The sequence below is a fragment of the Amphibalanus amphitrite genome, unplaced genomic scaffold (assembly GCF_019059575.1).
Source record: "Amphibalanus amphitrite isolate SeventyFive unplaced genomic scaffold, NRLGWU_Aamphi_draft 001419F_arrow, whole genome shotgun sequence".
Classification (NCBI taxonomy): domain Eukaryota; kingdom Metazoa; phylum Arthropoda; class Thecostraca; order Balanomorpha; family Balanidae; genus Amphibalanus; species Amphibalanus amphitrite.
In genome coordinates this window covers 16361-29629 of record NW_024882912.1, presented here as the reverse complement: position 1 = coordinate 29629, position 13269 = coordinate 16361, and the positions used below count along the sequence as shown (strand labels likewise).

The following is a 13269-nucleotide window of genomic DNA, read 5'->3' as shown; positions in this document are numbered from 1 at the left end:
CAAGAGGACCCGTTCTATTATTTTCACCTACATATCGATGGATGTCAGCTCCAGAGTTAGGAGCTGCTTTGAGCAAACTTGTATGACTCTGCAATTGCCCTCAGTTAAAACATTTCCTTTGAGTGACATTAAACGACCTCATTTGTCCTCCCTAGGACTTATTCTAATGACGCGTAATACATCACAAATGTATATGATAAAAAGACTTACACTATGATAATTTTCCTTTTATATTTCAGATTTTGCGCGCACATTAACATACCAGTCTGAGTTTTTGAACTTGGCGGAAATCGACATATTCTGGCGCTGTTGTAACTAAATGATGTAAATTGCCATTTTCGAACTGAGAAAGGACAGTGTCCGAACTATATATTCCTTTTGTATTTATTTTCGAGTTTTAGCAATATTTTTTTTTTATAAATTTAGTCCAAACTTTTTATAGGAAGGATTCACAAGGACAGAGCCACCGCTAAGCGAAGCTTGTTGCGGTGACCCTGCCCTCTACCCTCCGATCGCGCAATTCCGGTTCTATGGCAGAATTTAGAGTCCAAAGTTTAACCCTCGCCCGCACATGGGGGGGGGGGTGGTTGCCACCCCCCAGGCAGTCTTTCTGCTCTGCACTCAACATTTTTAGAGCTAGAAGGCTGATTTTTCGTATAGCTGCTCGTCTATCCTTTCTTGATGAGCACTGAAAATTTCAAGTTTCTGTGATTTTTGGTTTCGGAGATATGACCTTGTTTTTCAGGTCATGTCATGACCCAAATGGCCAATTCTCAACATCTTGCGTCTGCCATGGGCCTTGTGAGCTTTTGACACCCTGATTTCGGCCTTTTTTGCCAGTCTTACCTCCCACCTATCATGGAACATGTTGTTCGACGATGTACAGGGGTCAAGGTCAGGGTCAAGGTCAACCTAGGTCATCTAAGATAATTGCGTTTTAGGCAAGCTGAATTTACTTTTTGTGAAGTTTTTTGACTGCATTTTTGGTAAAAGCTTCTCAGATCATGATTTCATGTGATATGGACCCAAAAACAATCGGTGCACACATCAGTATACAGGGTGTCCGGAAAGTCCTGGCGCTTCTTTTGGACGCCGTGTAACGCGCGCTGTGATTATTGGACATTCAGCCAATCATCACAGACATGACCCCTCGTTGATTGCTCAGCCAGAGGTCGTGTAAATATGACCTTGAAATCGTTTTCAGTGATGGGTAGATGGGCGAAGATGCGCCTTGTCGCTGAATGCCTACGCGCGGCGGCCGGGTGCGACTTGAACGAGGCTCGAGTTGCAGCGCGATGCGGCGTTTTTCGATGAATGGTTTAGCAGGTAAAGGTTTATTTCGACTCGGGAATTCCTTAGAAAATATTCTCAGACCGTTTCGAACGCGATATGGGAACGGAGCAGCATTTCAGCGCGGCAATCGAAGAAAGTGCGGGGGTCTGATGGACAAAAATGTCCCATCATCTTCGTCAATGTCGAATAAATGAATAACAGGCTGGCCCACGAGGGGTTCCTGGACAGCCACATCAACCCGAGGGTCAAGACGACATGCCCTAAGGGTCACTTCGCATTTCAACAGCACAGAGCACCCTCCAACAACGCCGCTGCCATTCAAGCTAAACTGACAGAGGAGCTTGCCGGGCCAGATCACCGTGGCGAAATGAGATCAGGCCGCCTTATTCTCCTAACCTGACCCGCTCGACTAAGGCGTGCTACGCGTTTTGTAGAACAGGATCTAGGCCATTTCTCACCCCAACCTGGAGTCGCTGAAGACTCGCATCATGACAGCATGGGAGGACCTGGAAATGCCCCGCATCGTCAAAACCCGCAGACGCTTCCTCCCCTACGTCGAGGCCGTCGTCGGCGCCGACGGTGGTTACATTGAATGAGCACGTAGCGGAAGCATGTGGCTTGGTGTCCCTGGTCATTGTTTTGATCCATTGATTAGTATCTATGAACCAATGGCATTTGTTTTAGAAAATGTTGAAAAGCGCCAGAACTATCCGGACACCCTGTACACACAGACACACACAGACATACAAACACATATAATTGACCTTGACCTGACTTGACCTGAAATGACCTCAGCAGCAAAATTCTGGTCGGATAGTGTGACAAAGAGGTTCTAGCTGGCTTGGCACCAGAAAACAGCATCGTCATCGGTATTTGATAAGCAGCGCACTTGATATCCAACGGTGACCCAAAACAGCAACATTTTTTAGTTTGACCTGACCTGGAAGGTCAATGACTGACCTGAGAAGGTCAAACTGGGTATCATTGGATTCGTCTCTTCCCAAAGAATCTTTTTGGTCTTTACTGCTAAGCTCTATCTCCAACAGGAACGAAATGGCGCGGGGGGGGGGGTGGCAACCACCCCCCCCCCCATGTGCGTTCTAGGATGGGAAAATGGCATGTGCGGGCGAGGGTTAACGTGCGCACATAGCCGCGCACGGCCGCACTGTAGGCCGGCAGCCCGAAAAAGCGCTAGAAATTCCCCCAAACTGACTGTCCGCAATATGAACAAAATAGGTATCATTTAATCCCAAATTGATCGAAGCATGCGATTCCGATGCCAGTTTTTCCCTAAGGTCAAAATTGAGGTCGTCAGTTGTCACCAAACACAAGACAATTTAGACTCTCTAGCGGCCACCACATTTACCGATTTTCATGACGATCTTTAGTGGTAATTTATTAACTGACCAATCGTCGTTTTAAACGAAATTTCCTGTCAGACTAGTTCAGGGCACTGTTGTTCACTGTGCCAACATCATTCTTACATATTGCATCGCTTTTCTGCAAGATAAGCTAGCTTTTTGCAAGCAGCTGCAAGACGTAATTAAAAATCATATCTAATTTTTTAATTAGACTTTTATAAAAATGTGATTTCGAGCGGCTAAAAATGAACATTTTATACTAGCCTCTGATTACTCATCTTTCGTTCCATATAGGTGCTTTGCTGCTTTTCCCTGCTACTTTTCGAGATATGCGCCAGTAAACCACATGATAAAGGGGCAATTGTCACCTCGCCGCTCTACTGAAGGCCCGGCGCTCTTTAACCCGGCAGTTGCTGGGGTATTTCGCCACCCACCGTTTGCTGGGGAGGGGGGGGGGGCGTTAAACGCCCCCAGCCGATAACTCGAGAACCAATAGGCCCAGCGAAACGCACGAGGCGGCAAACGAAAGAACGCGACGAGACGCTTCAGATGAGTACTTTAAAGTTGAATTTTGAGGTCACAGGTCGGGTCAAGGTCAGGTCAAACACCTGAAATCGGGCTTTCAGTAGCATGGACTTCAGGACTTCGCAATGGGCGCCTCTCGCCATAAACTCTGTCAAAACGGTGCACAATCCATCTTGTAAGGCCTTTAAGAGTGTCAGCTCCATATAGGGGTCAGTCAAGCATAGGTCAGGGTCAAGGTCAGGTCAACCGGGTAGGCACATATCCCTGAAAATCAAAACTGATATTCGCAGCCTGCGACACATGTTTTATAGGTCATTTGGGGCGTAGAACACGATGGTGACATTCATTTTATCATATGTGTACGTGTTTGGCTCAAAAAGTTCAATTTAAGAAATTCATGTATCATGGTCGTGAAGTAGTCACGAAAAATTGCCAAGATTCAGTTCAAGATTTTGGAAAATACGGAATGATAATCAATAATCGAAGATAGCCATTTGATTGATCATGATATTGGCAGTCTAATGACGTTTACGGCATGTCTGTATGTCTTTTCTGTGATTTTACATGATTTTTTGAACATATGCCGTTTTTGGTCGAAAACTCAGAAATCATGACGTCACTAAAACCTCGATATCTCAAAAATTTTCCGACCGATTTTTTTGAAACTTTGTCACAATAAGCTTCACTCAATTCCCTACAGGTACCCAAAATTTGGCGCGCCTGCGGTGCGCCGTTTTTATGCTATGGCCCGGCGAGAAAAGTGGGGGCGTTAAACGCCCCCCCCATTAACTCGCGGTTTAAAGCGCTGGAAGTTGTGAAAAACAAACGCGTATAATCAGAATAAAATATATGTCCCTGAGCTCAGAATTGATCAACGCACACAATGCTGCCAAAAAAAAAATTGGGCCAAACTAAAAAATTCAGTCATTATTAATCCCCAAACACAAGTCAGTGATAATCAACAACAACTTGCTCTTTAGTCAGACTTTTTGAGAAATGTATTTCGAGCCGCTAAAAATGACCATGCCATACAAACCACTAATCATCTTTCTGTCACGCCCTACCCGCAATTTTTGCTAATGCCTGCTACTCTTCGAGGTCACGTGACCTCACCAATAAAAGTAAATGGGGAAATAAGGAAACTGTTGTTTTTGCGCATGAAATGATCTCAAACTATCTCAAGCACACGGAATCGTGATTTCATGCACTCCTTGCAAGATCCGATGCTTTACTTTTGCATTTTTGACCTTCCGTGAGGTTATTTATGACGTCACTATGGCCATAGGAGTTTCTCGTCAATAACTCATGATCAAATTGAGCCAGCGACTCGGGAAAGCCACCAATGGACTCGGGAAGACCTCCCGAATCGAATGATATGCAATACGACTTCCTTCGATTAAGTTCGTGGCCTGATGGGCTCTGACCTGACCTTGACTCGAGGTCAACACCTGAAGTTGACCTCATCCGGACAAAAAGTATACCATTCGACGCGCCTGAGCCAGGCGAGCACGATGGTGCCAAAATCGCTGCTCTGCGGCCATTCTTTGCGAAATTATTTACCAAAAACTAAACCCTACCTTGGGCTTTTTGACTTCACCTCAGAGGTTACCGGTTGACCTGGGACCTTAAAATCGGGTATCAATCGTTCCGTCTTGAAACGGCGCACACGCTTGTTTTTTCCGCGAGGCTCTAGCTCCATTAGGGGCGAAACGGCGAAAAGGGGTCGTACCAACCCTCCCCCCTCGGCCGGCCGAGGGGGTGGAGGTGGGGGTGGGGGTCCGACAATAGGTCCGCCGAGGGTTAAGCAGCCCCACTTCGTTTTTAGCATGTTTGCTTGTCACTGAGATCAACAACTCAATCACAGATAATTTCTAGCACTTTTCCGGGCCCCCGGCCCAGTGTGGGCCGGTCCCCTCACTGACTTCGCCTGGCTACGGCCTGCCACCAACCGCAACCATAACTGTCAGGAGGCCCATAAATGTCAAGCGCCCGTCGCGCTTCGTACCCGGACTGTTGTAGCCGGGAACGCGTGCTCTCACTACGTAGAGTCCAACGCTCTACCAACTGAGCTACGGGACCGGCAATTGGTAATAAGGTTATTCTATAAAGGAGAAAGTCTGCCTTACCACAAACTTTTCGAACGCTTCATAGCCCTCCATTCTTTTTTCACTTTCAGCTGAGATCTTCTCCAGACTTAGCGTGACTTTCGTTAATTATGTGTCTTTCGTGACTTTCTTCACTGACTATCGTGACCCCTCGCTGACATTAAATGACTCTATGCTGACCCGCATTGACCTCTTCTGCCTCGTGCCATTAGGAACCTGACCTTCCTTGACCCCGTAAATTCAGTTCGTCACACAGACGCCATGACCTGACCTCCCCTCGTCTCTGTTGGTTTCAGCGCGCTGAGCCGGCGCCATGACCTAACCTGGGTCATCCACCGGTGCCGCGATGCCCCTACATCAGATTAGCGTCACACCCGTGGAAAGAGCGAAGAGAGTCGAAGAGAGAGGCATGCGACATGAGGCCAAGGTCAGGACCCATGTGCAGATGGGTCTATTCATTGTGTGATCTTTTTGTTTCTCCTTTTTGAAGCGTGGAGACATTTTGAAAGACCTTTTTCGTATCCAGACCAATTGTAAAGAGAGGGGAGGGCAGGGGGGGGGGGGCGAATAAATGGCGAATGAGATGCCCATGCGTTCGTTTCTTACCACGTTCTGCCATTAACGTAAATATCAGGTTTCAAGGAAAGAGGACGAGCCCCCTGGGCCTCTCCCTATGCAGACGCCAGTGGCCGCTCCTGTATCACTTGATTTCTCATTTTGACCTCCGTTGCTCATGTGCCACATGACCTCTTGCATCCAAGATTACTTTCTTGCATCAGCCGGCCTTACATCAACCCCCGTTTGCCCGATTTGCCCACTTCACCTCATATTCTGCCGAATTACACATCACGTGACCTTTCCATGATTGCCCCCCGTTTTCAGGAGACGTTTCACGTGACCTCACCGACGCCGCCGTCGGCCGCCGAACGATGTAGCTCGAGAGCGTCCACCCTCTCCTACAGCAGGGACTTCTGCAGGTGGGTCACATAAGGTCACCAAAGGTCACGGCAGGTCACTAGAGGTCACATTTCTGGGGTGATACCTTAGAGGAAAGACATTTTACGAACGCCAAGTATCACCTGCAAGCCGCAAGGTCATTGTTAACTGAAAATAATCCCTAATCATTTCGCATATAAAAAGTGCATAGTGCTATGCTGATCGAAGAACCGAAAACAGACAGCTTAAAACTGACAGTTTTGCAACAGAGACGACAGAGACTGTTTATCCGAGATGCAAAATTCTGCGGCTCTGGTTGACTGTCACGTGCCGTATAATAACAACACTTTGATTTCGATTGAGATATCTGGCTCTATTGCGTTGCAGTCCAGTTACAATGCATTCTGAGCATTGTCTGGCGGAAAAAGGCTAGGTGCTGAATCGCAATACAGCGTACCAATGAGATATCGGGACTAAAATAAAAACATGGCGGCGTCCATATATGAACAATACTGCGGTGAGAGTGGGTGATAAAAGTAGCTTACGTAAGTGTTGATCATTGCAACATGTTGAAAGTTTCTGTTAAACAAAGCTAAACTGACATTATATCTAATCCACTTTTATAAGAAATGTGTTCTAATTTAGTAAGTAAAAGCATTTCGCATTTTCTATCTCATCGTGTTGCCATCTAAAAGCGGGTGTTGTCAGCTGATGGCATGTCATGCTGCTCAAATGTTAGATATAAAACAGCAATAGTAGACTGTCATTTTTAGCCTTTTGGGTCATTACCTCTCCTACCAACCACCGTTCTGGAACTGTGGAGGAAGTATTGCACGCGTTACGCCGTCACACCCTGTCACACCCCGTCACGGCATTGTGACGGTACCGTAACGTGACCGTCACGCTGCCATCCTTCGCCCCGGGCCGTCACCCGTCACAGAAGCGTTACGCTAGGGCTCTGCTGTAACAGAGAGTAGCTGTTTCCACGTTACGAAACGGGGAGCCGTGTAGGAAGGCAACAAATGCTCTGATCGTTGAGGCAACAAGTACAATGATCGTTGAGATCCTTGAGAAAACAAAAATCCTAGTGTGACGCACTGGGGTTGTTATGAATATAATTAGTTATGATCTTAGACACGACGTGCTGGTTTCTCACATAATTTAATCATCGGTGATCGCAAAGGTTTACTATCACACAGTGATAATCGAAAATGGCGCAAAGCTCTTTTATTCGCCAGCCGTTCTGAATTCAAACTATAGCAGTTTAGTCCAGGGCTGCGAAGTCGACGGATTTTCGGCGACTCCGACTCTGACTCCGACTCCGACTCCGACTCCAACTCCGGGCAGAGCTGTTGACTACGGCCGGCTCCAACTCCGACTCTGAATCCGCAGACCTCGCAGAGCTGCGGAGTCGATGGATTTTCGGTGCTCCGACTCACACTTCTGCTCCGGTTTCCAACATGGCATGGAATCCGACTGAGACTCCGACTCTGGTCATAACTGTCGACTCCTACCGACTCCGACTCCGACTCCAACTTCGACTCCGACTCGGACGCCGACTCCGCACTCCTGGTTTAGTCATTTGTGAACAACGAGTATACTGAATTATAGTGCACTCGTGAAGAATCTCAGTTGTTAACTGATCAATTATTTTATTTCGGAACATGTCATTGAAAGGGAATTGTCATTGAACATGACATGAAACCGTCAGGCAGGACAGCGACAAACCAGTGATATTAATGTGTAACAATCCAGTGACGTCATTTGTCGCCCTGTTTCAGGATATGTCACTGCGAGGGGGACAGCGACACACCAGTGATATTAATGTGTAGCAATCCAGTGACGTAATTTTGTCGCCCTGTTTCAGGATATGCCACTGCGAGGGGGACAGCGACGTGCCGCTGATTTCTCCTTGCTACTGTGCCGGCTCACTGAGGTGAACATCACGCTCTCTCTCTCTCTCTCTCTCTCTCTCTCTCTCTCTCTCTCTCTCTCTCTCTCTCTCTCTCTCTCTCTCTCTCTCTCTCTCTCTCTCTCTCTCTCTCTCTCTCTCTCTCTCTCTCTCTCCCTCTCTCTCCTGCTCTTTCTCCAGAGCATCCTTCCTCCTTTCCTCTCTCTTTCTTCCCTCCCTCTTTCTGTCTATCTATCTGTCTAGTGTCTCGTTATTTCTACCTCTATCTTTTTCTCTCCCTCTCTCAATGAGATGTGTGATTGTACGCTCAGATAGACTGTGCGAGTGTGCCTGTGTGCGCGCCTGCTGTATCTATTTGCATACTTCATATTTTGATTGCACGCATAGATTTCGTATCCACGTTCTAATTTGTGTCAGTCACAGATCGTTCACTCACGTCCTGTTTTCAGTTCTGCGCTCCCCATTCTTCTAAATTCTTTTCTGTAAGTAAGCATTGTGCTCCGTTCAGTTCCTTTCTCTGTACCTAGGGCCTTGTCTGTACCTTTCTACATCCTTTATAGTATACTCTACCGTTTTTTACCCTATCACTCTCTGCACAATGCCATGGGATCACCTTTTCACGTTTCGTTCCCTCCGTTCCAGATATTTCCACCACACTTATGTGCAGCAGATTGTTCCGTTCCGTTCCGTTCCGTTCTCACGTTCCATTTAATCGTTAGGTCCATAAACGTTCCATTATTCGTTCCAGACATGCCCACCAGACCTGTCTTCACTCTTCAGTAGAATGTTGCATTCTGTGTTCCATCCACTTACGTTCCATTATCGTACCAGGTATGTGCTCCAGGCGTGTCTGCAGCACACCGTTCCGTTCAGTTCTACTCTGTTCCGTTACGTTCCATTAACGCTCCATTACCCGTTCCAGATATGTTCACCAGGCGTGTCGTTACGCTCCGTTTCGTTCCCCGTTCCATTACCGTTCCATTATCCGTTCCAGATATGTTCACCAGGCGTGTCTGCAACAGTGGATCAAATCCTCTGACATCCGCTGTTGCGAGCTCTGCAAGTTCACCTTCATCATGCAGACCAAAACCAAACCGTTCAACATGGTAAGATACGGTGGTGAACATGGTAAGACAGGGCACATCGGCTCGGTAAGATGGGGTAAAATGAGCTTATCAGTGCTGTAAAATAGTCGTTTCGTACTGCCTAGGCTTAACCCTCGCCCCGTTGGGGGGCCATTTTGGCCCCCCTGTGGTTTTTCCTGAATAGCAAGAAAACGGCGGCGTGCGCCAAATTTTCAGTACCTTCCCGGGCATCAATTTGACACCTTCACACCAAATTTCAAGTCTTAGGTCACCTTAGGTCAGGAGTTATTGAAGTCAAACTGAGGTCATGTTCGAGCAAAAATGAGCAAAAAACATGCAATCTTGAAACGCTCACCAAATCTACAGTTATCAAGCAATTTTAAAGTTCTTTATATGGTCTAGTAGACAAAAAGCGGCGCTACAAAACTGCTATCTCGGATTTTCCAAATTTTTGGTTTTTGACCCAAAAAAAATCAAAAAATTGATTTTTTTAGAAAAACTTTGAAAAAATCCAAAAATTTTCCGAATTTCGAAAAAACCGGAATATATGTGATAGTCCCAGCGCTCTTCTATATACATACCAAATTTCAGATCGATATCTCGTTTTTTGGCCAAGTTATAGCGAAAAAACTGTTCAAAAATGATGACGTCAAATTTTTGAACTCAATTTTTAGCAATTCTAGACCACGTACGGCAAAACAAAGACCACCATTGAACTCCCCGTGACGAGCTGCATCGATTCGATACCCATTTTATGCAAAAATATTAACTTTGAAATTTGACCTAATTTGACCTGACCTTGACCTGACCTTGACCTGACCTTGACCAAAACGTGATCTAAGCTGGCCCCAAAGGCTACCTGACCCATATAATCGCATTTGTCATGTAAAATGGACCATAAAACATGTATCACACGACACTTTCATATTGTGACCCCCCCGTGACCTGACCTCTGTGACCTGACCTGGTATCAGTGACCTCAAATAGCAACATATGTGTTTGTGGAACATTTCCCCATCGATGATTTTCAATGAAATGCATTTTACTCGATTTTACAACGCATTTCTTGAAGTGCCTGTAAACGGTGAAAATTGGACCTTTGACCTGACCTGTGACGTCATCGGTTTGACCTAGGTCAATAAAATTGGGTCACAAGGTAGTTCCCCGTTGGGGCTATCCAACGCCGTTTACCGCTTGTCGCTATGTTGCGTGGTTCTCGAGATCTTAGGGGGGGCCAAAATGGCCCCCCCCCCAACCGGGCGCGTTGCTCGGCAGAGCCCAACGGGGCGCGGGTTAATATTGTGATATGGTATAATAAATTTAATGGTCAGTAAGTATTATTAAATTGTTTGTGTGTCATGTTAACAAGTGCTACTCAAATGGAAACATCGACTTTGAATGCATGAAAAAAACATTAAAGGAAGGGTGCCACCTTTTGGACACAACGCAGTTTTTACAAGATTAGCCTCACATGAACCTAAAAACCGGCTTCACTTACCTATGCTCGAGACGGTCAGCATTGAATCCGCACGTGAAGTTATCATTTGCGAGTTTTGCTGCCAGCATTCGGGCAGGCAAAAATCTTCAGCACTATTTCCTCGTCGTGTTAAGGGTATTTTATAAAACATGAAATCAGCAAAGGTATGTATAAAAGTTATACTTTTGAAGCATGTTTTATCATTTTGAAAGGGTATATTTTTTCTTTATGGTATACACTTAAGTTTTAAAATTTTAATTGGGAAGTTTTTCTAGTAAGTTGCATGAAGGGTGAAGGGTTCCATAGATCTCTTAAGCATTGTAAAGGAAAAACCTTTACTCGACTTATTTGATGGTGGCAAATATGGCCAACAGTTACCTACTTGGTTACCTACAACTTAGTTCAAATCATGTTATCTTCTTCCTTTTTATTTGTTCATCTTTTTGTCTCAGTTGCGCCATCAATGCAAATGGCAGAATGATATGTTGCCATGACAACAGGATATGCCAGCCGTCCTAGCTGCCACATCAAACGACCTTGAGTTGTAGTGGTGATATAAACAACGATCTTTTTTTTTTTTGGCCAATGTATTAAATGCAATGTTTCGGTTTTTGTATATTGTGGACGCGCTAACCACGTCTAAAAATTCAAATAAGTAAAATAGATTCATAGAACAAAAATTTCGGAAGGTGGCACCCTTCCTTTAAACTTACAGTGCCATGTCGTATCTAATCGGGAACACCGTCGTAACTCAACAGGCCATAGGCCCTACTTCCAATAACACCCAGCTCAGTCTGGCTCCCATAGACATAGAACGTACATCCCTGTACATATGTACGAATATACATACCTGAGTCTCGAGCCTACATCGTGCTGACTCCCGCTCAACGTCAACTCTCACTCCAACTCCAACTACAACTCTAGCTCTAACTCCACCGTTAACCTCCCACCCCCCGGCCCCTACAATGACTCTACCTCCAATTGTAACTATTCACCCTGGCCACTTGAGGCCCCTACACCGTCTTCAACCACACTCTAACTCCAACTCTAACTCCCTCCCTCTCACTCTCTCCGGCAGTGGGAGCGGCTGGACATGGCCTCCTCCGAGCGTCGCAAACTCCTCTGCTCCGTCACATTTCACGTCGTCGCCCTGACCTGTGTCGTCTGGTCACTGTACGTTCTTATTGAACGTACCACCGAGGAGGTGCACTCTGGGGTACTTGGCTGGCCTTTTTGGACAAAACTTATCGTGGTGGCCATTGGCGTCACAGGAGGGATAGTGTTTATGTATGTGCAGTGTAAAGTCTACGCGCAGCTTTGTAGAAGGTGGAGAGCGTACAATAGGGTTATTTTCGTACAGAACGTACCCGAAAAGGTACCTCCGGCCGATTTGGAAATGGGGAGGGTGCCGGGGACGGGAGGGGGAGCGGGGGATGGGTCGGCGGGGGGACAGGGGGCGGGGGAGGACGCGAGGGGGAGTGTGGGGGAGTGGGCGGTGCCTGTGGCGGCGGGGGCGGGGGCGGCGGGGGCGACGCGGAGAGTAAGCACCGACGAGGCTGGCAGGGTGCACGTAACGATCGAACGGAACATTTCCGGAGCGCTGGTGCTGCCACCTATAGTCGCCGTGACCGGTAGTGCACCAAGTTCGCCGCCAGAGGCGCTGCTGTCGTCACCGCCGGGAGCGCCAAGGTCACCGCCAGGGGCGCCAGTCTCGCCACGGTCGCCAGAACTGCCTCAAATGCCGCGCTCGCCTTCTGTGGCGCCGTCTACGGACAGTGTGGACGCCGCTGCTGCTCCAGTGTCGGACCACGTGCGATGAGTCTGACATCTAGCGGCCGAGTGAGAAGCTGCAGTGCGCCGGGTTGCCGATAGGTGTCGCTGCTGGCAGCTGTGATTGGTTAATTCCGGGCTACGAGTAGCTGCGCTGAGAGTAGAGCGGTCGGCTGAAGCCGCGTTCGTCCATGTGCTTCAAGCGTCACCTGTCCGTGCTTCTATCCTCAGGATACTGAAATCCTTCTCCTCCACGCCACAACCCCCTACCGGGCTGGGCAGGCAACTTTATCTCATGCGGGCTGCTCCCTTGGAGCGGCACCGCTGCTCCCGAGGGAGCGCACCCCGTAGCCGGGTGCAGTGAGTGCTTTGGGGCTGGGTGGCCTGTCCTCTGGACGGGCTCAGCCCCGGCGACTCACTAGGGTGCCTGCCCAGACCAATGTCTCCCCCTAATTCCTATCATCCTTCCGGCTCTGCAATGGTCTTGTCGACCGAAAGGGCCTAACCCAACAAAACAAACAAAGCTTCAAGCGTATTGTACACTGTACAGTTTTACTGACTGGTGGGCGAGTGTTTTCACTTAGGGCACTTCAACGCATATTGTGATCGCGCTTTTAGACAATCGAATGCCTCCTTCGGAACCTGAACATTTACTTAGGTATCGTTCTTCGGAAATCTTTGAAGTTATGAGGTATAGTGTGCGTATCAACTATTCCTAAATTTTACCTTACAAAGTTTCCTTGCATTCCTAACAGGAGCATCGCTTTTCCTTTTCACATTTCCCCAAGTTAATCTTAGCCTAAAA

General features: G+C 47.3%; 1 protein-coding gene across 1 annotated transcript in view; it reads left to right on the top strand.

Moving 5' to 3' along the window:
• The window catches only part of LOC122372925 (E3 ubiquitin-protein ligase MARCHF8-like), a 41409-nt gene extending 28883 nt beyond the window's left edge, over positions 1–12526 (top strand). Inside the window, exons 3-8 of the mRNA XM_043350609.1 lie at positions 5581–5711; positions 6167–6261; positions 8088–8156; positions 9127–9238; positions 11773–12099; positions 12494–12526. Coding sequence (XP_043206544.1) covers positions 5631–5711; positions 6167–6261; positions 8088–8156; positions 9127–9238; positions 11773–12099; positions 12494–12526 — 717 coding nt within the window. The 5' untranslated portion in view covers positions 5581–5630. The remainder of the gene's footprint in view (positions 1–5580; positions 5712–6166; positions 6262–8087; positions 8157–9126; positions 9239–11772; positions 12100–12493) is intronic.
• Positions 12527–13269: the final 743 nt, after the last annotated feature.